The sequence below is a fragment of the Microcaecilia unicolor genome, chromosome 3, assembly GCF_901765095.1.
Source record: "Microcaecilia unicolor chromosome 3, aMicUni1.1, whole genome shotgun sequence".
Taxonomy (NCBI): Eukaryota; Metazoa; Chordata; class Amphibia; order Gymnophiona; family Siphonopidae; genus Microcaecilia; species Microcaecilia unicolor.
The window spans coordinates 3,029,721-3,056,095 of record NC_044033.1 but is presented as its reverse complement, the minus strand read 5'-3'; the positions used below and the strand labels follow the sequence as shown (position 1 = coordinate 3,056,095).

Below are 26,375 nucleotides of genomic sequence, written 5' to 3'. Positions count from 1 at the left end.
CACCATCCCTAAAGAAAGAATCACAGGAGAAATAAAGCAGGGTGTTTTTTCTCGTAATTTCCCAGGTTGATTGACCAATTTGTTTTTTTTTTACTATAATCCGCACTGAACTATTAGGTAATTGCAGAATATAAATGTAATGCAATGTAAAATATCCTGCATGAACACTGACTAATTTTAAGAAATTCAGATTGTGCAAGGGAAAATTAGGTTCTTACCTTGGTAATTTTCTTTCCTTTAGTCATAGCAGATGAAGCCATTACGTATGGGTTATGTCCATCAACCAGCAGGGGAGATAGAGAGCACAAACTTTCACAGTGCCCTCTTGGCCAGCTAGCTCCACTGCCGCTTCAGTATTTGAAGCTTCCAAAGCAGTATGGCAAACCGCAATGGGAATCACAAGAGCTTTCCTCACAGCGAACGATGGCCCATCACAAGGGCATGAACTCATAAAGGAGGGAATGCACATCCTCCTGGAGGGAATAAACTCATCCTCCTTATTGTATAAGTGGAGGGGAACACCCGCGCCTCCTGGAGGGAATCACACATCCTCCCAACACACTGGAGGGAATAAATTCATCCTCCTATTTATAGAACTGGAGGGGAACACACACACCTCCTGGACAGAATCAACACATCCTCCAAAAAAACATGCTGGAGGGAATGAACACATCCTCCTAAATTTAAACTGAAAATGAATTCTGAAGATTGTTTTCCAACTTTCTCCCAAGGAAGGAACTTCAGGAAATTAGAACAGAACCTGAAAAACAGATTCACAGCATACAGACAATCATACAGGGAGGGCTCATGGCTTCATCTGCTGTGACTAAAGGAAAGAAAATTACCAAGGTAAGAACCTAATTTTCCCTTCCTTGTCATCAAGCAGATGAAGCCATTACGTATGGGATGTAACAAAGCAATCCCTAGATAGGGTGGGAACAAGCCACACCACGCGCTAGCACTTGTGCACCAAAACGCGCATCCCTCCTGGCAGCCACATCCAGCCTGTAATGTCGGGCAAAGGAGAGCTTAGAAGCCCATGTTGCTGCACTGCATATCTCTTGAAGAGAGAGTGCTCCAGTTTCAGCCCAAGAGGAAGAAATCGCTCTAGTAGAATGTGCCTTAAAGGCTACAGGCGGAACCCTGCCGGCCAGCAGATAAGCTGAAAAGATAGTTTCTTTGAGCCAGCGGGCAATAGTGGCTTTAGACGCTGGAGACCCTCTGCGAGAACCGGATAGCAAAACAAACAGATGATCAGAAGTCCTGAAAGAGTTAGTAACTCGCAGATACTGCAGCAGAGTCCTGCGCACATCCAAAAGGTGCAGCTGCCCAAAAGATTCTGGAAACTCTTCCTCTGAAAAAGAGGGCAAGAAAATAGGCTGGTTTAGGTGAAAGGCTGACACCACCTTAGGCATAAAGGAAGGCACGGTCCGAACCGTGACTCCGGACTCTGAAAATGGGTCTCTACAGGACAGCGCCTGGAGCTCTGACACCCGTCTCGCCGAGGTTATGGCCACCAGAAAAACGGCCTTCAGTGTCAAATCTTTCTCCGATGCTCGCCGAAGCGGCTCAAAAGGAGATGCCTGCAGGGTTTTCAAAACTAGCCCCAGGTTCCAAGCTGGACAGGGTGCTCGCACTGGAGGTCGGAGCCGAAGCACCCCTCTAAGAAACCGTGCCACATCTGGGTGAGCAGCCAAAGACACGCCTTCCACCTTACCACGAAGGGAGGCCAACGCTGCCACCTGCACCCGCAGGAAATTATAGGCCAAGCCTTTTTGTACACCTACCTGCAAAAAGTCCAGAATCGGCGAGACAGGAGCCCGCATTGGAGAAATGGCTCTGGAAGCACACCCAGACTCAAACAGGCACCAAATCCTGGCATAAGCCACGGAAGTGGACCGCTTGCGGGCTTGCAGGAGATTGGAAATAACTTTATTGGAATAACCTTTATCCCTCAAATGCGCCCTCTCAATAGCCATGCCGTAAGACCAAAGCGGCTGGCGTCCTCCATGGCTACCGGTCCCTGAGTCAACAGGTTCGGTACCAGAGGTAACGGCAGAGGAGCCTACAGGAGCATCTGTCGGAGGTCTGCATACCAAGGTCTCCTTGGCCAATCCGGGGCGATGAGGACCACTTCTCCTGGGCATCCAACCCCGCCGAGCGAGGATATCTCCGTCTGCTGAAGAAGCACGGGACTTTGGCATTGGCACTTGTCGCCATTAGATCCATCACGGGCTTGCCCCATTTGGCACAGATCTGCAGGAAAACTTCGTCTGCCAGATTCCATTCTGCTGGATCGATCTGATGCCTGCTCAGATAATCGGCCTGCACATTGCTCTGACCTGCAATATGAGCTGCTGACAGACACTGAAGATGCAGCTCGGCCCAGTGGCAAATCAGTTCGGCCTGCGCAGCTAGTGCTCTGCACCTTGTTCCGCCTTGTCGATTTATATAGGCCACCGTTGTCGTGTTGTCCGACATCACTCTGACAGCCAATCCTTCCAGGGTCACTTGAAAGGCCAGAAGCGCCTGAAACACCGCTTTCAACTCTAGGCGGTTGATGGACCACTCCGACTCCTTGGGTGTCCATAGACCCTGGGCATGCTTCCCCTTGCAGTGTGCGCCCCAGCCCTTCAGGCTGGCATCTGTTACCACCAGGCACCAAACGGGGAGCGTCAGCGGCATTCCTCGCCGCAGCATGCTGTCCGAGAGCCACCACTTCATGCTGAGTCGGGCCGCAGGGAGCCAAGTAAGTCTGCATTGGTAATCCTGAGAAAAAGGAGACCATCTCCGGAGTAGGGAATACTGTAGAGGTCTCAGGTGCGCTCTCGCCCAGGGTACCACTTCCATCGTGGCTGTCATCGATCCCAGCAGCTGGACAATGTCCCAAGCTCGCGGGCGGGGCATCCTCAGGAGCAGACGGACCTGATTCTGAAGCTTGCACCGCCTTAGCTCGGGTAGGAACACATAGCCCGAGACTGTGTCGAACCTGGCCCCCAAAAACTCTAGAGATTGTGAAGGGGACAGGTGACCTTTGGCCATATTGACGACCCAGCCTAGAGATTGCAGTACTGAGACCACTCTGGCTGTAGCTTGTAAGCTCTCTGTTGCAGAGTCTGCTCTGATGAGCCAGTTGTCTAGGTATGGGTGAACCCTGATACCTTCTCGCCTGAGAAAAGCAGCTACTACCACCATTACCTTCAAAAAGGTTCGGGGAGCTGTGGCGAGGCCAAAAGGCAAGGCCCTGAACTGGAAATGTTTTCCCAACACCGCAAACCTCAGAAACTTCTGGTGCGGGGGCCAAATCAGTATGTGCAAGTAAGCTTCTTTCAGGTCTAGAGACGTGAGAAACTCTCCTGGCTGTACCGCCGCAATGACGGAGCGCAGGGATTCCATGTGGAAATGCCGCACTCTCAGGGACTTGTTCACTTCTTTTAAGTCCAGAATAGGGCGAAAGGACCCACCTTTTCGCCGCACCACAAAGTAGATGGAGTATCGGCCGCAGCCTTGCTTGGCGGGAGGCACCGGGGTCACTGCCCCTAACTGAATCAGACCTTGTAAAGTCTCCTCCACCGCCGCCCGTTTGACGGCAGAACCGCATCGGGACTCCACAAACACGTCTCTTACTGGGGCGTTGAATTCTATTCTGTATCCATCTCTGATCAGGTCCACAACCCACTGATCTGAGGAAATCTTGGCCCACTCCTCGACAAAGAGGGAAAGCGCATCATCATTGAGAGGGTCGCCCCTGAACTCCTGGTCTTGAGCCACCGGCTGCAGGACACTTGTCCGAGCGAAAGGAGTTCCTCTGCTGACCACGGGCACGTGAAGTGAACCCAGCAGAACGCCCCGGGCGGTACCTTCTAGCTTCACGGAAGCGAGGTCTGAACGAGGAGTGGACCGCCTGGCCCTTAGAGGAAGGCCTCTGCCTATCTTCGGGCAAGCGCTGGGGTTTTGGATCACCCAGGCCTTTCACAATTTTCTCCAACTCCTCACCAAATAGGAGAAGTCCTTGAAAAGGCAACTTCACCAACCTTTGCTTAGAGGCCATGTCCGCTGCCCAGTGTCGTAGCCACAGACGACGGCGAGCCGCCACTGCTACTGCCATTTGTTTAGCCGAAGCTCTGACAAGGTCATAAAGGGCATCAGCCAGAAAGGACAAGGCCACCTCTATCCGCGGAGCCACATCCAAGAAGGGCTCCGCTCCATCTCCGGGCTGAGCCACTGCCTGTTGCAGCCAAGCTAGGCAGGCTCTAACAGCATAACAGCTGCATGCAGACGCCCGAACAGTGAGACCTGCAATTTCAAAGGACCGTTTCAATGCTGTTTCCAGCCTACGGTCTTGAGCATCCTTCAGGGCAACACCTCCTTCAACAGGGAGGGTAGTTCTCTTTGTCACCACAGTGACTAGGGCATCCACTGTAGGCATTTGAAAACGAGCCATATGTCCCTCACGCAGAGGGTATAACTGCCCCATAGCCCTGGAAACTCTCAAAGGTCCCTCGGGGTCAGCCCACTGAGCCGAAACAAGCTCTAGGATGGAGTCATGCAAAGGGAAGGCCCGAGCAGCTTTCTTGGTACTAGCCATCCTGGGATTACCCGAGGAGGCCATGCCACTGTCAGGATCTTCAATCGAGAGGGCCTGCAGGGTATCTGAAATAAGCGCTGGCAGCTCATCACGGTGGAAAATCCTCACCGCGGAGGGATCATCCAGATCCTGTGGTAAATCCGCACCTGACTCTGGTTCCTCAGACCAAGAACGTCTGTCAGAGTTCTCCGAATCCTCACACCCCGACCACAGGGGGGAAAAAGGTGCACCACAATCTGAAGGGGCATTAACCCTTCTGCGCTTATCTTTAGGCCAAGCATCCGGGAAAAAAGCCTCACTCGGCAGTCCCAGGCCAGAATCCATCGTGGGGGGGGGGGGGGGGCAATCAGAGGAGCCTCAAGGGCTCTTTTCATCATGTATGCTTTATGCAGCAAAAGCACAAAATCCGGGGAGAAAATCTCACCCTGGGCACCCAAATCCTGTCCGGTGCTAGCCACTCCTGAAATAACCTCATCTCGAGGTGCCCCACCCGGCTCAGGTCTCTCCGTGTCCACGGAGGCCGCGCCATGTGGTGTAAGCAAAATGGCGCCCGCTGCTAGCTCAGATCGGGAAGAAACATCGCTCGCCATGCTCGGGCCGGCTCCTACGCCAGTACAGCACGATTTACAGAGCCCTGCTGCTGATTTGCGCTTGCCACAAGTGGAACAGCGCTTTACATTGTCCGCAGCCATCGCCGAAAAACGGCGGTAAAATCCAAGATGGCGGTTTCGCGCCAAAATCGCCCCGATCGCGGGCCCACCCCGGAGGAGTTGGAAAACACTCTTACCTCAAAGGATCTAGTGTACAACTACGATCCTGCTGAAAATTAGGTCAAAAACCTCTGTTCCAGCGTCTCTGCGTTTAAAAACGCGACGCAACTTTTTTTTTTTTTTAAAGCTGTGAGGAAAGCAGAGGTATTGAAGACTCCGGAGGCTCAGATGACTGGGAAAGGCAGGGAAAGGGCGAACCTATATGCCTGCATCCACTGTTGGTGGGTAAGGACAGGGAAAGCAAGGCAATATGTCCACATCCACAGAGGTATGGGTAAGGCAGGGAAAGGGCTAACCTATGTGCCTTTAAAGTGAGGCTGCTATAGCCTCCAACACCCCGGTTAACAACTGGCAAGCCAGGAACCACCTCCCGGCAGATTTTTCTGGAGCTCGAACAAGCTGCAGCCACCCTGCTAGGGGAGATAGAGAATACTGAAGAGGCAGTGGAGCTAGCTGGCCAAGAGAGCACTGTGAAAGTTTGAGTGCTCTCTATCTCCCCTGCTGGTTGATGGACATAACCCATACGTAATGGCTTCATCTGCTTGATGACAAGGAAAAGTAGATTTAACACAGGGTCTTTTAGTTATGCAATTGGTTACAGCACAGCTTTAAAAATGCAAGAATGGAGAAATAACTTCTCTAAAAGACTTTCTACTATGCCTCCTTGTTGAAAGAAGGTCTGGCAGTGAGTTTCTACAGGGGCCCTCCCACCTTGCCGATCACTCACCCAATTTCTTTCAGCTGTAAGTGATCTATCTACCCACCTTGAACTCTTAACCCTGACTAGACTGTGAGAAACACAGAACAGAGACCGTCTCTTGTATCTGTACTGCACTGCATACAACTGCTAGTGCTATATGGGCTCTCTCATAACAGTAATGTATAAAATAGGTCAAATGATTCTACCTCATTCGGGCATGAAGGAACTTTTCAGAACTTTCTGAGCACTGCCAAAACTTGCAGAATCTCAGTTTAAAGAAAGAAAGAAAACAGTTCCCAAAGGGAAGTCATCAGAAAGTTCCTATGACAGGCGACAAGCAGGTACAATGAAGCCACGTCCATTGAACTCCCAAGCTAAGGGCTGTTGCAATAGACAGAAAAAAAGACAGCATCATTACTAGATGAAAACGTCATTTTTGTAGAAGAAACCTTTTTGGCTTTTATTTTTTGCTTTCTTACTTTCTCAAAAAGATTGATTAACCATCTTCTGGGTCTCACAAAGATCATCCAAAGAAGAAAGTAAAAAACACAAAATCACATACAGAGCATACCGCACATCATTCACAACATATATAAACAAAGAAATCATTAAAACACATGTAATGGAACAGAGAAACAGGAAATATTGCAGGTGGTCACAATCTGTGGTTGACAGCTAAAAAGTATTCTTAGCCAGATGAAAATAATATAAATAATCCCCTGCAAAGAGGGAGTTAGGCTTTACTCTGAAACATTGAGGACAATTTTGAGTTAGCCACCTAGGTACTAGATATATAAAGTGTGTGAATTTTCACACAAAAAAAAAACCCAAACCCTGCCTGGGTGATTTTTAAGTGTATTCCCAAAGCTTCCCTGTACTTTTGCACCTCTCTCTTCAGGTGAAGGAACAGGGACAAAAAGACCACGTGCACATTTGTACTTTCAAACATAGGTCTGAGATTTATTTGACCTAAACATTCCCAGGACTACTACTTTTTTTTTCCAAGTAAATTTTATTGAAGGTTTTAAGAATAACAATAATTACAAAATTAGCAATGATTGACAACTCCATTTTGTTGAGACATTTCTTGTTAACGTATTAGTAAACTAGAACAAGGATACATTATAACTGTAAAAAACTTATAGATTGACATTGTCAAAATCTGTGAGTTGATTAAATAATCTCAACATTGTAAAGAAGACATTAACATTTGTAAAGTAATGGAAAGTAAATGTGTAGGTAACAAGAAAAGGATTAAAATAATTATTATAAAAAATATAAAATAAATAATAGGTAAATGATAATTATGTAATAACTAAAAAAACATACAACTATACTCAGGTGGCTATTTAGTTGGATTACGATCTAGAACCTGTTGTAAAGGTGATGGCTTCCTGACACAGTGGGTGAGATCTGGTGCCCCTCTGCTTGTTGGTGTAGTACATTGCAACCTGATTGTCCGTTTCAACTAAGATAATTTGGTTGAACAGCCGATCTCTGAAGGCCTTTAGAGCGTTCCAGATCGCTCGAAGCTCCAGCAGGTTGATCTGAAGACCTGTTTCCTGGAGGGATCAGGCTCCCTGAGTGTGAAGCCCATCTACATGAGCTCCCAACCCTAAAAGAGATGCGTCCGTTGTAAGCACTTTCTGAGGCTAAGGAATTTGGAATGGTTGTCCCATGGTCAAATTGGATCGAATGATCTACCACTGAAGAGAATTCTGAAAGTCGGTGGACAGTTGGATGACATCCTCTAGACTTCCCGCAGCAATGGGAAGCTAGGGTTCATTGACCAGATCTCATATGTAGCCGTGCCATTGGGAGTAACATGAACTGTGGGGGCCGTGTGCCCCAAGAGACTCAACATCTGCTGAGCTGTGACTTGTTGAGACGCCCGAACCGTGGACACCAGGGACAGAAGGTCATCTGCCCGTGTCTCGGGGAGATAGGCCCAAACTGTTCTCGTGTTCAGCAGAGCTCCAATGAATTCCAAATCTTGAACAGGTATGAGATGGGACTTGGGGTAATTTATTACAAACCCTAGTAGTTCCAGCACCTGAATAGTCATCCGCACGGACTCCTGAGCACCATCCTCCGAGGTGCTCTTCACTAGCTAATCGTCGAGATAAGAGAACACATGCACTCCAAGTCTACGTAGTGACGCTGCAACTACTGTTAGACATTTTGTGAAAACCCTGGGAGCTGACACTAGGCCAAATGGCAGTACACGGTACTGAACGTGTCATGTTCCCAACCGAAATCGAAGATACTTCCTATGAGCTGGAAGTATCAGGATGTGTGTGTAAGCATCCTTTAAGTCCAGAGAGCATAGCCAATCGTTTTCCTGAGTCATGGGAAGAAGGGTGCCGAGGGAAACCATCCTGAACTTTTCTCAGACTAGGAATTTGTTCAGGGCCCTTAGGTCTAGGATGGGACACATACTCCATTTTCTTTTGTAAAGGAAGTACCTGGAATAGAATCCCAGCCCTTCTTCCCCTGGTGGAACGGGTTTGACCGCATGGGCCTTTAGAAGGGCGGAGAGTTCCTCTACAAGTACCTGCCTGTGTTGGGAGCTGTACGAATGAGCTCCCGGTAGGCAATTTGGAGGTTTGGATTCGAGACTGAGGGTGTATCCTAACCGGACTATTTGAAGAACCCACTGGTTGGTTATGAGAGGCCACCTTTGGTGAAAAAACATTAACCTTCCCCCAACTGGCAAGTCGTCCGGCACGGACACTTGTATTGCGGCTATGCTTTCTTGGAGCCAGTCAAAAGCCCGTCTCTTGCTTTTGCTGGGGACCAGCAGGGGCCTTAGGTGCACGCTGTTGATGGAAACGAGTGCACTGGGGCTGAGCCTGAGTAGGCTAGCGAGACACGGAAGTGTACCTACACCTAGAATAGGAATCGGGAGCACTCCGTGACCCACCAAAAAACTTCCTAGTTGAGGAGGTGATAGCAGAAGGCGCCCAGCGGGAGAGAGAAGCCATAGCATCTGTGTGCTTCTTGATCTGGTCAACCAGATCTTCCACCTTCTCTCCGAAAAGATTATCCTCCCAGCAAGGAACATCCGCTACCCTCTGCTGGACAGAATGATCTAGGTCAGAAACACACAGCAATGAGAGTTTGTGCATCGCTATACCTTGAGCAGAGATTCTGGATGCTCCCCTGGTCAGGAATTTACGACACGCCTTCTGCTGCCTGACCACATGGCAAAAAGGTTCGGCCTGCTCCGGAGGGAGGGCACTGACCAAACTAGACAGCTGCTGCACTGAGTTCTGCAAGTGGATGCTCGTGAAGAGCTGGTATGACTGGATACGGGCAGCGAGCATAGCGGCCTGATACATCTTCCTCCCAAAAGAGTCCAAGGTCCTAGCTTCTCTGCCTGGGGGCGCCAAAGCATAGTCTCTAGAACTCTTGGCTCTTTTGAGAGAGAGGAGTCCACCACCATGGAGTTATGGGGTAACAGACCTCATCAAACCAGGTTCACCGTGGATCCAATACTGAGAATATGTCTTCTTAGGGATCACAGGACCAGACAAAGGGGAACGCCCAGTTTCGTATAAGGACTTCCCTGAGTACCTTATGCAAAGGAGCTGTCACTGTCTCTTTAGGTGGAGAGGGATAGTCCAGGACCTCAAGCATCTCAGCCCTGGGCTCATCCTCCACATCTACTGAGGGACTTTCTCGTGCGACGCACAGGAAACCAGTGCACATCGCTTACTCGCCAGAACACTCTGGAAGATTTTTTGAGATTTTGCTGGCAAAAACTTTCAATCCTGGGCCGAAGTGCACGTCGACCCAGGTGTGAGAACAAGCAGCCTACTTGTCCTCGGAGAAAATTGGATTACATCTGTTTGATGACTAAACTCACTGCTTTGTGGACCACTATTGGTACAAACTGCGTCACTAACATACTGATTTTTAAATTAAAATACACACTGAAATCAGTCACTGTCACAGATTCCACTCCCAAAATACATTTCTCAGGTTGGGTCAAAAATGTAGTTTGACATAATTCCTTTGGCCTATTGAGTGCATCTCTTATCTTCCCCTGATCATACTTACTTCATGCTAACTGCCTAGCACACTGATATTCCTGTAATCTTAACAAAAAAAAAAAAAGATTCCTATTCCTCACCCACCCCGGTCTTCTCCCAACATCTTTCAGCTTGTCTCAACTCCCTCAATTTAAGAGCTCCAGCCAATCATGAGCAAAAACCTTGTCTTAGAGCGCACAAGAATCTCTTTTTCAGGGGCAATACAATGTACTTTTAAGGGATTCATCCCCAAACAAAACTGCTGACTCTACATCCATCAATGAGACTAAAAGATACTGCGAACCGCTATGTAGATAGTGATGAAGAAAAAGCAAATTTGCTAAATAGATACTTTTGTTCTGTTTTCACAGAAGAAAGTCCTGGAGCAGGACCGCGATGGACTAGAAAAAGTACAAATGAAAATGAGTGGATACAGCATCATTTACAGAAGAGAGTGTGTATGAACAACTTGTAAAGCTAAAGGTGGACAAAGCCATGGGACCGCACGGGATCCACCCCAGGATATTAAGGGAGCTCAGAGAGGTTCTGGCGGGTTCTCTTAAAGATTTGTTTAATAAATCCTTGGAGACGGGAGATGTTCCGAGGGATTGGAGAATGGCGGAGGTGGTCCCTCTTCACAAAAGTGGTGATAGGGAAGAAGCTGGAAACTACAGGCCGGTAAGCCTCACTTCGGTTATTGGAAAAGTAATGGAAGCGATGCTGAAGGAAAGGATAGTGAATTTCCTGGAAGCCAATAAGTTGCAAGATCCGAGACAACATGGTTTTACCAAAGGGAAATCGTGCCAAACGAATCTCATTGAGTTCTTTGATTGGGTGACAGGAGAATTGAATCAGGGACGAGCTATGGACGTAATCTACTTAGATTTCAGCAAAGCTTTTGACACGGTTCCCCACAGGAGGCTCTTAAATAAACTGGATGGGCTGAAGATAGGACCTAAAGTGGTGAACTGAATTAGGAACTGGTTGACGGACAGAAGCCAGAGGGTGGTGGTGAATGGAGTTAGCTCGGAGGAGGGAAAGGTGAGTAGTGGGGTGCCTCAAGGATCAGTGCTGGGGCCGATTCTGTTCAATATATTTGTGAGTGACATTGCCGAAGGGTTAGAAGGTAAAGTTTGCCTATTTGCGGATGATACTAAGATCTGTAACACAGTGGACACCCCAGAGGGAGTGGAAAACATGAAAAAGGATCTGAAGAAGCTATGGTCTAAGGTCTGGCAATTAAAATTCAATGCGAAGAAATGCAAAGTGATGCACTTAGGGAACAGAAATCCACGGGAGACGTATGTGTTAGGTGGCGAGAGTCTGATAGGTTCGGACGGGGAGAGGGACCTTGGGGTGATAGTATCTGAGGATTTGAAGGCGACGAAACAGTGTGACAAGGCGGTGGCTGTATCTAGAAGGTTGTTGGGCTGTATAGAGAGAGGTGTGACCAGCAGAAGAAAGGAAGTGTTGATGCCCCTGTATAAGTCGTTGGTGAGGCCCCATCTAGAGTATTGTGTTCAGTTTTGGAGGCCATATCTTGCTAAGGATGTAAAAAGAATCGAAGCGGTGCAAAGAAAAGCTACGAGAATGGTATGGGATTTGCGTAACAAGACGTATGAGGAGAGACTTGCTGACCTGAACATGTATACCCTGGAGGAAAGGAGAAACAGGGGTGATATGATACAGATGTTCAAATATTTGAAAGGTATTAATCCGCAAACGAACCTTTTCCGGAGATACGAAGGCGGTAGAACGAGAGGACATGAAATGAGATTGAAGGGGGGCAGACTCAGGAAGAATGACAGGAAGTATTTCTTCACGGAGAGAGTGGTGGATGCTTGGAATGCCCTCCCACGGGAGGTGGTGGAGAGGAAAACAGTAATGGAATTCAAACATGCGTGGGATAAACATAAAGGAATCCTGTTCAGAAGGAAAGGATCCTCAGGAGCTTAACCGAGATTGGATACCAGAGCCGGTAGTGGGAGGCGGGGCTGGAGGTTAGGAGGCGGGGATAGTGCGGGGCAGACTTATACGGTCTGTGCCAGAGCTAGTGGTGGGAGGCGGGACTGGAGGTTGGGAGGCAGGGATAGCGCTGGGCAGACTTATACAGTCTGTGCCAGAGCCGGTGGTGGGAGGCGGGGATAGTACTGGGCAGACTTATACGGTCTGTGTCAGAGCCGGTGGTTGGGAGGCAGGGCTAGTGCTGGGCAGACTTATACGGTCTGTGTCCTGAAGAGCACAGGTACAAATCAAAGAAGGGTATACACAAAAGTAGCACACATGAGTTGTCTTGTTGGGCAGACTGGATGGACCGTGCAGGTCTTTTTCTGCCGTCATCTACTATGTTACTATGTAATGGCATATCCCTCAGAAGAATGACCCATTTTCCTGCCAGCCTTTTACATATATATAGGCCTAATACTCTTATCATAGACAAGCTTCTTACTCCTACAACATGTTGCAAATCCAGATAAAACATAATGTAACAGTGATCCGACCAATCTATCCACTCAACTTTTACTCCTGGATTACCTCTGCTCAACAAAGCATTAGGAAGAAAAAACAAGTCCAACACATGGCCTGCCCGATATGTACAGACATGCACTGTTTAAGACCCAAAACCAGAAAAGCATCCAAAAGAGCACGATTGTGTTCCAAAAAAAAACAAACCAAAAAACCTGATACCAGGTCAAGTGGAATATTAAAATCATCCAGCACACATAAGCAGGCAGAGATAAAATTGCATATAATAACAACAGTCAGCCATCAGAACTCACGGAGGACTACACACAACACAAAATGAAACACCAGTACTTTGTAATACAAGTACAGTATATCAGTAAGATTCACATCTAAAATTTCACATTTAGTAAAATCAAAACCGGTTCTAAAAATTACAACCACCTCACCTGCCCTCTTACCCTCCCAAACAAGTCTACTCCCATGAATATCCTGGTGGGCAACAATGCTTAATCAAAATAATGATAGAGTCCCTCAACCAAGATCATACATAAAATATCAATTGCCTCATTCATAACATAACATAAAAAGGTATCATCTTATTTTCTTTTCTCTGCTTTGTTTTATTTCTATTTATAACAATCACAAATCACAACAGCCTTATTCCTTGCTGAGCACACATTAACTAAAGCAACTTTCATAGTCTTCTGATAACATTGTCCCAAAGACACATCAGCTGCGTATCTCCCCTGATCAGTAATTACAGGTATAGAACACATAACTGTATAGATTTTACTCTTCTATGTTACATCTATTTCTTTATGTAATTCATTTGTTTACTTATGATGATTGATGCCTGTCATGTTGTAATATTATAAACCACATTGAGACTGCAAATAGGTGGGAAAATGTGGTATACAAATGCAATTAAATAAATAAATAACTACAGCAACTGCCAAAATATATCAGTTATACACCAAATCTCCCTTCAGTTGTCCATGAGAATATCCACTTTACCCCAAGCCACCCCAAGGTGCGCCCTAAGAAGCTTCTTAGTCGCACTCCTTTGTCAGCATGACTGCAACGGCGCGATCCGTCCATCGTGAGGTTTGTACTCTTCAGCCGCCTGTACTAGTGATCAGGGCCGGTCTTAGCAAGTGCGGGCCCTATGCAGACCAATTTGGTGGGGCCCCATCCTAGCCCCGCCACACCATAGTCCTGCCCCACTGTAGCCCCGCCCCTACCCTAGTTCCACCCCATTGATAAGATTATTCCATTTTTAGAACATTTTTTTATGAAATTTCAAATAAAGACAAATGAAGCTAAACTTGTACAAAAAAACTGATTGAAAAAATAAGCACAATGCTATCATGAAACCTCCCCTCCCCAGAAATTATTCAGTTCAAGTCCACTACAATTAGTAGTTCCAATTCTCATAACAAAGGAGAATAAAGGAAAAAGATTCAGTACTTTCAAATTCCCCTATTACTCTGTAACCCATATATGCAATAAAATAAAAATGAAATGAAAAGATATACAATAAAATAAAGTGATGTGTGAAATATAATGTACAATATAAAAACATATAGACCACCAAGGTATTAAAATTGTTTTAAAATATATACCACAGCTCTCTGACTCAAGAAGACTCCGACTCAGTCATCCATAATTGTCTGACAACACACAGAAAAAAAATAAGTAAAAATAAAATAGTCACAATTAATACCTTTTACACCAATATACGAGCCATACGGAAAATGCAGACTGTAAACAATATGAAGCTAGCAAGGGATCATAATATCACAATTCTCATGTAGAGCCACAAAACACCCTTTTAGAGGTAGTGTGTCATGATTTAGGCTCTACACCCTTTCTGATGTTTGGTGCCATCTTAGTAAGGCCAACACACAATCTCTCCACTGCAAAACACTATACACAAACTTGTGCAAAAACACACTCATAACCTTGTGGACAAAGGGGAGTCGGTTGATATTGTGTATCTGGATTTTCAAAAGGCGTTTGACAAGGTACCTCATGAAAGGCTACAGAGGAAATTGGAGGGTCATGGGATAGGAGGAAATGTCCTATTGTGGATTAAAAACTGGTTGAAGGATAGGAAACAGAGAGTGGGGTTAAATGGGCAGTATTCACAATGGAGAAGGGTAGTTAGTGGGGTTCCTCAGGGGTCCGTGCTAGGACCGCTGCTTTTTAATATATTTATAAATGATTTAGAGATGGGAGTAACTAGCGAGATAATTAAATTTGCTGATGACACAAAGTTATTCAAAGTCGTTAAATCGCGACAGGATTGTGAAAAATTACAAGAGGACCTTACGAGACTGGGAGACTGGGCGGCTAAATGGCAGATGATGTTTAATGTGAGCAAGTGCAAGGTGATGCATGTGGGAAAAAAGAACCTGAATTATAGCTACGTCATGCAAGGTTCCACGTTAGGAGTTACGGACCAAGAAAGGGATCTGGGTGTCGTCGTCGATAACACACTGAAACCTTCTGCTCAGTGTGCTGCTGCGGCTAAGAAAGCGAATAGAATGTTGGGTATTATCAGGAAAGGTATGGAAAACAGGTGTGAGGATGTTATAATGCCGTTGTATCGCTCCATGGTGCGACCGTACCTTGAGTATTGTGGTCAATTCTGGTCGCCGCATCTCAAGAAAGATATAGTAGAATTGGAAAAGGTGCAGCGAAGGGCGACTAAAATGATAGCGGGGATGGGACAACTTCCCTATGAAGAAAGACTAAGGAGGCTAGGGCTATACAGCTTGGAGAAGAGACAGCTGACGGGAGACATGATAGAGGTATATAAAATAATGAGTGGAGTGGAACAGGTGGATGTGAAGCGTCTGTTCACGCTTTCCAAAATACTAGGACTAGGGGGCATGCGATGAAACTACAGTGTAGTAAATTTAAAACAAATCAGAGAAAGTTTTTCTTCACCCAACGTGTAATTAAACTCTGGAATTCATTGCCGGAGAAAGTGGTGAAGGCGGTTAGCTTAGCAGAGTTTAAAAAGGGGTTGGACGGTTTCCTAAAGGAAAAGTCCATAAACCGCTACTAAACGGACTTGGAAAACTCCAAAATTCCAGGAATAACATGTATAGAATGTTTGTACGTTTGGGAAGCTTGCCAGGTGCCCTTGGCCTTGATTGGCCGCTGTCATGGACAGGATGCTGGGCTCGATGGACCCTTGGTCTTTTCCCAGTATGGCATTACTTATGTAATGTAACCTTAACAAACCATAAACAGCACTAATTCCAAGGACAGAACGAGCTACAACCTTATGCGTGGCGTGGAAAGGCAACTGTAATTACACCTGGCTCTAAAACACCAGTGCACAACCTAGTGAAAAAAAACAAAACAAAAAGGGATTCAAACTATACGCTAGCAGAATACTGCACCTTCCTTGATCACACCTGAAAAATACATGAAGGCAAAATACTGAAATGGAAAGTTACCTCAAGAAGTCAGACTCAGCATGCAGCAATACTACAAAAATTGAAACGTACATGAAAAATATCACAGATGCACATTTCCAAAAACTGACATATTCCAATTAATAAATCCTGAATAAAATAGTTTTTTCTACCTTTGTTGTCTGGTGACTTTGCTTTTCTGATCATGCTGGCTCAGTATCCGATTGTGCTGCTATCTGTTCTCTTAATTCCATTTCCAGGGCTTCCTTTCCATTTATTTCTTTACTTTCCGCCTTTCTTCTTCATTTCTTGCCCTACATCCGTAAGTAAAAGCTGGGTCCTCCGCAGACTTGACTGTCCAGTGGATCCAGCTTCTGCCTATTTTCTATATCCATGTGCACTTTTTCTCCTCTCTTCCTTTTCCCTCACCTCATCTCCTTCCTCACTCTTCCCTCGCCTCCATCCACGTCCAGCATGTCTTCTCTCTCCTCCATCCACCCATGTCCAGCAACTACCCCTGTCCCCTCTGCCCTCCCCTGCCATCCACCCATGTCCAGAAACCCCCCTCCCCTGCCATCCACCCATGTCCAGAAACCCCCCTCCCCAGCCATCCACCCATGTCCAGCGACCCTCCTGTGACCCCTGCCCTCCACCTATGTCCAGAAACCCCCCTCCCCTGCCATCCATCCATATCCACTGACCCTCCTGTGCCCCCTGCCCTTCTCTGCCATCCACCTATGTCCAGAAACCCCCCTCCCCTGCCATCCACCCATGTCCAGCGACCCTCCTGTGCTCCCTGCCCTTCTCTGCCATCCACCTATGTCCAGAAATCCCCCTCCCCTGCCATCCACCCATGTCCAGCGACCTTCCTGTGCCCCCTGCCGTCCAGCTATGTCCAGAAACCCCCCTCCCCTGCCATCCACCCAAGACCAGCGACCCTCCTGTGCCCCCTGCCCTCCCCTGCCATCCACCTATGTCCAGCGACCCTCCTGTGCCCCCTGCCCTCCACCTATGTCCAGAAACCCCCCTCCCCTGCCCTCCACCTGTCCAGCGACCCTCCTGTGCCCCCTGCCCTTCTCTGCCATCCACCTATGTCCAGAAACCCCCCTCCCCTGCCATCCACCCATGTCCAGTGACCCTCCTGTGCCCCCTGCCCTTCTCTGCCATCCACCTATGTCCAGAAACCCCCCTCCCCTGCCATCCACCCATGTCCAGCGACCCTCCTGTGCCCCCTGCCCTCCCCTGCCATCCACCTATGTCCAGCGACCCTCCTGTGCCCCCTGCCCTCCAGCTATGTCCAGAAACCCCCTCCCCTGCCATCCACCCAAGACCAGCGACCCTCCTGTGCCCCCTGCCCTCCCCTGCCATCCACCTATGTCCAGCGACCCTCCTGTGCCCCCTGCCCTTCTCTGCCATCCACCTATGTCCAGAAACCCCCCTCCCCTGCCATCCACCCATGTCTAGTGACCCTCCTGTGCCCCCTGCCCTTCTCTGCCATCCACCTATGTCCAGAAACCCCCCTCCCCTGCCATCCACCCATGTCTAGTGACCCTCCTGTGCCCCCTGCCCTTCTCTGCCATCCACCTATGTCCAGAAACCCCCCTCCCCTGCCATCAACCCAAGTCCAGTGACCCTCCTGTGCCCCCTGCCCTCCCCTGCCATCCACCTATGTGCAGAAACCCCCTCCCCTGCCATCCACCCATGTCCAGCGACCCTCCTGTGCCCCCTGCCCTCCCCTGCCATCCACCTATGTCCAGAAACCCCCCTCCCCTGCCATCCATCCATGTCCAGCGACCCTCCTCTGCCCCCTGCCCTCCCCTGCCATCCACCTATGTCCAGAAACACCCCTCCCCTGCCATCCACCCAAGTCCAGCGACCCTCCTGTGCCCCCTGCCCTCCCCTGCTATCCACCTATGTCCAGAAACCCCCCTCCCCTGCCATCAACCCAAGTCCAGTGACCCTCCTGTGCCCCCTGCCCTCCCCTGCCATCCACCTATGTGCAGAAACCCCCTACCCTGCCATCCACCCATGTCCAGCGACCCTCCTGTGCCCCCTGCCCTCCACCTATGTCCAGAAACCCCCCTCCCCTGCCATCCATCCATGTCCAGTGACCCTCCTGTGCCCCCTGCCCTTCTCTGCCATCCACCTATGTCCAGAAACCCCCCTCCCCTGCCATCCACCCATGTCCAGCGACCCTCCTGTGCCCCCTGCCCTCCAGCTATGTCCAGAAACCCCCTCCCCTGCCATCCACCCAAGACCAGCGACCCTCCTGTGCCCCCTGCCCTCCCCTGCCATCCACCTATGTCCAGCGACCCTCCTGTGCCCCCTGCCCTTCTCTGCCATCCACCTATGTCCAGAAACCCCCCTCCCCTGCCATCCACCCATGTCTAGTGACCCTCCTATGCCCCCTGCTCTTCTCTGCCATCCACCTATGTCCAGAAACCCCACTCCCCTGCCATCCACCCATGTCCAGCGACCCTCCTGTGCCCCCTGCCCTTCTCTGCCATCCACCTATGTCCAGAAACACCCCTCCCCTGCCATCCACCCAAGTCCAGCGACCCTCCTCTGCCCCCTGCCCTCCCCTGCCATCCACCTATATCCAGAAACCCCCCTCCCCTGCCATCAACCCATGTCCAGTGACCCTCCTGTGCCCCCTGCCCTCCCCTGCCATCCACCTATGTGCAGAAACCCCCTCCCCTGCCATCCACCCATGTCCAGCGACCCTCCTGTGCCCCCTGCCCTCCCCTGCCATCCACCTATGTCCAGAAACCCCCTCCCCTGCCATCCACCCATGACCAGCGACCCTCCTGTGCCCCCTGCCCTCAACCTATGTCCAGAAACCCTCTCCCCTGCCATCCACCCATGTCCAGCGACCCTCCTGTGCCCCCTGCCATCCACCTATTTCCAGAAACCCCCTCCCCTATCCCCCCATGTCCAGCAACCCTCCTGTGCCCCCTGCCATCCACCTATTTCCAGAACCCCCCTCCCCTGCCATCCACCCATGTCCAGCGACCCTCCTGTGCCCCCTGCCATCCACCTATTTCCAGAAACCCCCCTCCCCTGCTATCTACCCATGTCCAGCGAAGCGACTCTCCTCGTTCCCCTGCTCCCCCTCCCTCCAGCCACCTGAGCCCCCCCTCCCCGACCCGCCAAACGACCCTCTTCTACCACCCGACCCGCCGGCACCTCAACTGACCCAGCATTTTTAAAAAATCTACAAGCGGCGGTGCCTTGCGTCTGTACAAGAAGAAAAATCGCTTCGTCCATTGGCTGGCCTTCCCTCATGTCCCGCCCTTGCGGAAGTTACATCAGAGGGCGGGACATGAGGGAAGGCCGGCCAATGGACGAAGCGATTTTTTTCTTTTACAGACGCGAGGCACCACCACTTGTAGATTTTTAAAAAATGCTGGGTCAGGTGAGGTGCCGGCGGGTCTGGTGGCAGAAGAGGGTCGTTTGGCGGGTCGGGCAAGGGGGGCTCAGACGGGGGAGGGGCTCAGACGGGGGACAGCTGGAGGGAGGGGGAGCAGGGGAACGAGGACTGGAGAGTCGCGTCGCTGCACATGGAGGGCAGGCGAGCAGTGGCGGTGGTCGGAGAGGCGAGGCAGACTTGAGGCGCGCCACGCGGGGCCCCCTTAGGCGCGGGGCCCTATGCGGCCGCCTCGGTCGCCTCTGCCTAAGACCGGCCCTGCTAGTGATGTCACTAGGGGCAGAACCAGCTGTAGTCCTGCAGGGGAGACTTCTCACTGATCTCTCTCAGGCATCGCCAACAGGGCAGCAAGATGTCTCAGCAGAACAGATGCACCCAGAAAGTCATGAGTATACCTCCAGTGTAAGGTCCATGCTCTTCAGCCTGCACATACCAGTGATGTCAAAGGGGGGCAGGGCTAGACTTAGTTCTGCAAGGGAGCCATCTCACTGATCTTTCTCAGGCAACAGATAGTTCAGGCGTCTCTAACATTTTTACTCTTCATAAGGAACCACTGTGACAATTCATTTCATTCATTTTCAGTATTTCTATACCGCTTAGACTTAAGCAGTTTACAATTTCATTTTACAAGTACTAGGTCTGTCCCTAGTGGGCTCACAATCTAAGTAGTACATTGTACTACTATTGTACCTGGGGCAACGGAGGGTTAAGTGTCTTGCCCAAGGTCACATGGAGCTGCTGAGGGAACTGAACCTGGTTCCCCAGGATCTCAACTCACTGCCGACCATCAGGCAGCAGTGGGAATCAAACCCAGTTCCCCAAGTCCGCAACCCACTACACTAACCATGAGGCCACTCCTCTACTCCAAAATGTATGTCCACAATAAAGCACTAAATACAGTATGGCCGCAGCATGTACCAATACAGCTCCATTAACAGTTTGGATGTCATTCATAGGGTGTTCAGCACTGGAAATCAACTCCCTTGTAAAGGTTGATTGGATTCATACATTCATCCAGGACCTAACAATGAAGGCAAAGTCTCAAATCACATGTTTTGGAAGGTGCTGAAAGCTACTCTTGTTGGCTCACTTGCCCAAAACCCTGCTGGTCATCACGTCCTTGTAAATTTGGCATTACACTGAAAATACAGTTTTCCATCACCCTGTGAGGAGCCATAACACATCTTACGATATCTTCACTATCTGATGGACACTCCTTATGCAGGAAATGAGCGACTCCAAGGTCAGGATCATGGATCAGAGACAGCTGGTCATAAGTGTCAGAGCCTTTGGGTAGAGCCACATTAAGCATTAGTAGTCTAAGAATGGCATACAAAGAGTTAAGAGCAGCACCACAAGCAACTTGAAGGTGCTGTATCCTGCATTCTGGCCAACAGCTCACTGCTGTACTTGTCCCACATATGGGGGGGGGGGGGGGGGGGAGAAAATAGTAAAGACTACACAAGATGGTCCTCTCCAAAAGTAAGATGAAAAACAGGAAGCAGAAAATGATACTCTCAAGAACACTCATAACATACTTAAAACACACTGCAAAGTGCCAATACTCTGTTTCTTACCTTGCAGCTTTTTCAATACAGCCACCTCCATCTTAAGAACCTGCTTGGGCTGCTGAGCAGACTCCACCTTCAGGGCCACATTCTCTCGGGTCAGGAGATCCATTGCTTCATAAATTTCCCCAAAACCACCACCACCAATCTTCTTCAACTGAAAAAAACAAAAAACATTTAAAAAAATGTCATACAGCTGGCTTCACATGCTTTCTCTACTAATGCCAGTATCAAAAAAAAAGTGGAGAAAAAGAAAGGCCTCAGTCAGACATAGGTTGAAAAACAACCATATGCCACAAAAACCATCACAGGACTTTCTGAAAAAACTCCACTCATTGCAAAACAAAAAAATTACAGAATAGTACTACTACTACTATTTAGCATTTCTATAGCGCTACAAAGCGTACGCAGCGCTGCACAAACCTAGAAGAAAGACAGTCCCTACTCAAAGAGCTCACAATCTAATAGACAAAAATAAAGCAAGCAAATCAATAATGTGTAGAGGAAAGAGGAGAGGAGGGTAGGTGGGGCGAGTGGTTACAAGTCAAAAGCAATGTTAAAGAGGTGGGCTCTTAAAAGAATTATTTGGCTATCACGGTAAACATTCTAGTAGTCCAAGAAAACCCTTCTAAAAGCCAAGAAGGATGCCAACCCTGGTTTTGTAGGTAGAAGAATCAGGTAGGCATCAGGCGGCATGAAGCAGTGCTCTTCAACAAACACTTATACTAGAGCAGTTCAACTTTTTTCATGCCCATCCCAATAACCAATATTCCACTTACCTGCTGTAGAAATACTGTTCTCAGAATCAGCTGTCCAGTCAATCCATCTCATCGGTCCATGAAGACAGGGAAGAACGGCTCTGTCTTACAGACCCACAATTCAAAGACAGCATGAAAAATGTTGAGCTGCTCTACTATAAGTGTTTGTTGAAGAGAACTGCTTCATGCTGCTCATTCAGTAATTATTTTATTTTTGTTATGAGTGGAGTTTTTTCAGAAAGTCCTGTGATGGTTTTAACCTATGTCTTTTTCTGCAATTTTTGTTTTTTGATTGTGGCATAGTAGAGTGCTCTCCTCTCATTCACTTTTATTTATTTTTTGTGTTCAACTTTGTGTTGTTAGTTAATTCTTCTGGTTTATTCAGCCTTCATATGCTTTCAAACAAAGACAACTATATTTATAGACTGCAGTAATGGACAATATATAGCACTTAACACTGTTAAAAGGCTACAAATTCTTGTCCTAATCTGTTGTCAATCTACAGATGGCTTTATCTGAGCCCCTTGTAATGCAAAATTCCCGAATGGTCCATAAAGCCCAACATTCAGTTTCTAACAATATTTAAACCAGGTAACAAGTACCTAACAGGATCCCTAAAAAATAAATCCATTACTTGTTGCTTACACCCATAATTGTTTACAACCTTTCCTCTAGGAGCTTGCCTAAACCTTTTTAAAACCAGCTCACAAAGTCCACAGTTTAAAGGTTCAAAGAATAAAAAAAATACTTAAGTGCCACCTACTAAGGTCAGGAAGTATTCCCTAGTCTTGGTACTATTTGAATGAGTAAAACTAGCATTCCCTATTTGCCTGTTTCAACTTGCTCATCCTCTCAACCATTTCTTTTCCAAGCTGAAAATCTTTACCCTCTTTATCCTCTAGATAACCCTTTTCTAGTTCTCCTGTATCTTTGAGAGGATGTGACAATTGCACAAAATACTCAAAGTATAGTTACACCATGGATCAATACAGAGTCATATTTTCTATTCTCCAACCCCTTTTTTTTAATAATACCTAGCGTTCCTGTTGCCTTTTTGCCACAGCGCACTAAGCCATGGATTTTGAAGTATTATCCACAATGATGTCAAGATCCTTTTCCTGGTTGGTAACTCCTACTAGAGAATAAAGCATCATGTACCTACAGTCTAGATAATTTTTTTTATATGTGCATCATTTTGCACTTACATAGTAACATAGTAGATGACGGCAGAAAAAGACCTACACGGTCCATCCAGTCTGCCCAAGATAAACTCATATGTGTATACCTTACCTTGAATTTGTACCTGTCTTTTTCAGGGCACAGACTGTATAAGTCTGCCCAGCAGTATTTCCTGCCTCCCAACCACCAGTCCCGCCTCCCATCACCGGTTCTGGTACAGACCGTATAAGTCTGCCCTCCCCTATCCTAGCCTCCCAACCACCAACCCCTCTTCCCACCACCTGCTCCGCCACCCAATTTCAGCTAAGCTTCTGAGGATCCATTCCTTCTGCACAGGATCCCTTTATGCATATCCCACGCATGTTTGAATTCCATTACCGTTTTCATCTCCACCACCTCCCGCGGGAGGGCATTCCAAGCGTCCACCACCTCCCGCGGGAGGGCATTCCAAGCGTCCACCACCCTATCTGTGAAAAAATACTTCCTGACATCTTTCCTGAGTCTGCCCCCCTTCAATCTCATTTCATGTCCTCTCGTTCTACCACCTTCCCATCTCCGGAAAAGATTAGTTTGCGGCTTAATACCTTTCAAATATTTGAACGTCTGTATCATATCACCCCTGTTCCTCCTTTCCTCCAGGGTATACATGTTCAGGTCAGCAAGTCTCTCTTCATACGTCTTGGAACGCAAATCCCATAACATCCTCGTAGCTTTTCTTTGCAATGCTTCCATTGTTCTTAACATCCTTCGCAAGGTACGGCCTCCAAAACTGAACACAATACTCCACGTGGGGCCTCACCAACGTCTTATACAGGGGCATTAAAACCTCCTTTCTTCTGCTGGTCACTCCTCTCTCTATACAGCCTAGCAATCTTCTAGCTACGGCCACCGCCTTGTCGCACTGTTTCGTCGCCTTCAGGTCCTCAAATACCCCAAGATCCCTCTCCCCGTCCGTGCCTATCAGACACTCACCGCCTAACACATATGTATCCCTTGGATTTCTACTCCCTAAGTGCATCACTTTGCATTTCTTCGCATTGAATTTTAATTGCCAAACGTTAGCCCATTCTTCTAGCTTCTTCAGATCTTTTTTCATGTTTTCCACTCCCTCCGGGGTGTCCACTCTGTTGCAAATCTTGGTGTCATCCGCAAAAAGGCAAACTTTACCTTGTAACCCTTCGGCAATGTCACTCACAAATATATTGAACAGAATCAGCTCCAGCACCGATCTCTGAGGCACTCCACTACTCACCTTTCCCTCCTCCGAGCGAACTCCATTCACCACCACCCTCTGGCGTCTGCCCGTCAACCAGTTCCTAATCCGGTTTACCACTTCGGGTCCTATCTTCAGCCCGTCTAGTTTATTATATAAGAGCCTCCTGTGGGGAACCGTGTCAAAAGCCTTGCTGAAATCTAAGTAGATTACGTCCATAGCATGTCCTTGATTTAATTCTCCTGTCACCTAGTCAAAGAATTCAATGAGATTCGTTTGGCATGATTTCCCTTTGGTGAAACCATGTTGTCTCGGATCTTGCAACTTATTGGCTTCCAGGAAATTCACTATCCTTTCCTTCAGCATCGCTTCCATTACTTTTCCAATAACCGAAGTGAGGCTTACCGGCCTGTAGTTTCCAGCTTCTTCCCTATCACCACTTTTGTGAAGAGGGACCACCTCCGCCGTTTTCCAATCCCTCGGAACCTCTCCCGTCTCCTAGTCTCATAAGACCCTCCTGCAATTCCTCACAACCCTGTAGTTATCTAACAACTTTGAATAATTTCTGACGTCTGCAAATCTGACTACCTGACTCATCCTTTAGACATCATAAGAACATAAAAACTGCCATAATGGGTCAGACCAAAGGTCCTTCTAGCCCAGAATCTTATTTCAAAGAGTAGCCAATCCAGGTCACAAGTACGTGAAAGAATCCCCAGAAGTGGCAACATTCCATGCTTTCTACCTCCTTGAGTCTACCCTAACAACAGTTTATGGACTTTAGCTTCAGGAACTTGTTTAAACCTTTTTTCAAACATAGCAACATTCCCTTTGCAATGGCAGTGTGCCCTCCTTGGTCTAATTCCCTTGCTCTCACTCTAATATACCATACTCTCTCTTGGACTCTTGGAAGCAAGCCCTCATTCACCAGATCATTTAAAAAATAACACAAAAATACCTTGGACCCTTCAGAAAAGCTGGCTGTCTCTCAGTTCACCAATCAATCTCTAGCAATCTGGCTTCAAGTCAGGCCACAGCATTTAAACTATTCTTGCCACCCTTTTGCATGAGGTTCACAAAGGTTGTGTTACATTTGCTGTATCTTTAGATCTCTCGGCTGCATTCAATATTGTGGACCATTCTCTGCTTCTGAATAGGCTTGCTACCAAGAGATTATCTGTCTGTTCTTCAGTGGCTTTCTTCCTTTTTATCCGGTTGGTCATTCGTCTCCTCTGATACCACTCTGTCCTCCCCATGTCCTTTGGCATGTGGCATCCCACAGGATCTGTTCTTGCTTCTTGCTATTCAACATTTCCTTGGTCCACTTGCAACTACCATCTAGGACCTAGGAATTAGCTTTTTAATCTAAGCAGATGGCATTCTGCTAATTGCCTGCACTGGCCCCTCGTCTTTTGGTCTAGCCCATCTTTACAGACACCTCAGCCTACGTCATGGGTCAAATACAGTTCTTTCAATGATAAATACTGAATGTTAGTGGAGGAGTGGCATAGTGGTTAGGGTGGTGGACTTTGGTCCTGGGGAACTGAGGAACTGAGTTCAATTCCCACTTCAGGCACAGGCAGCTCCTTGTGACTCTGGGCAAGTCACTTAACCCTCCATTGCCCCATGGAAGCCGCATTGAGCCTGCCATGAGTGGGAAAGCGCGGGGTACAAATGTAACAAAAATAAAATAGATACTATTGGAGATTCTACATGGAATGTTGCTACTATTGGAGATTCTACATGGAATGTTGCTATTCCACTAGCAACATTCCACGTAGAAGGCTGCGCAGGCTTCTGTTTCTGTGAGTCTGACGTCGTGCAGGACGTCAGAGAAGCCTGCGCGGCCACATTGGTGATCTGCAAGGGCCGACTTCTACATGGAATGTTACTAGTGGAATAGCAACATTCCATGTAGAATCTCAAATAGTATCAACAGTGGAGGAGTGGCCTAGTGGTTAGGGTGGTGGACTTTGGTCCTGGGGAACTGAGGAACTGAGTTTGATTCTCACTTCAGGCACAGGCAGCTCCTTGTGACTCTGGGCAAGTCACTTAACCCTCCATTGCCCCAGGTACAAATAAGTACCTGTATATAATATGTAAGCCGCATTGAGCCTGCCATGAGTGGGAAAGTGTGTGGTACAAATGTAACAAAACAAAAAAAAATACATTTCAAAAACAGATAATTTTTAATGTGATCTGAATGCAAATAAATATAAAACAGAAAATGGAAAATAAGGTGAT

General features: G+C 47.9%; 1 protein-coding gene across 1 annotated transcript in view; it reads right to left on the bottom strand.

Moving 5' to 3' along the window:
• The window catches only part of TTBK1 (tau tubulin kinase 1), a 416,732-nt gene that overhangs the window by 353,151 nt on the left and 37,206 nt on the right, over nt 1-26,375 (bottom strand). The window contains exon 2 of the mRNA XM_030195705.1: nt 20,991-21,138. Coding sequence (XP_030051565.1) covers nt 20,991-21,138 — 148 coding nt within the window. The remainder of the gene's footprint in view (nt 1-20,990; nt 21,139-26,375) is intronic.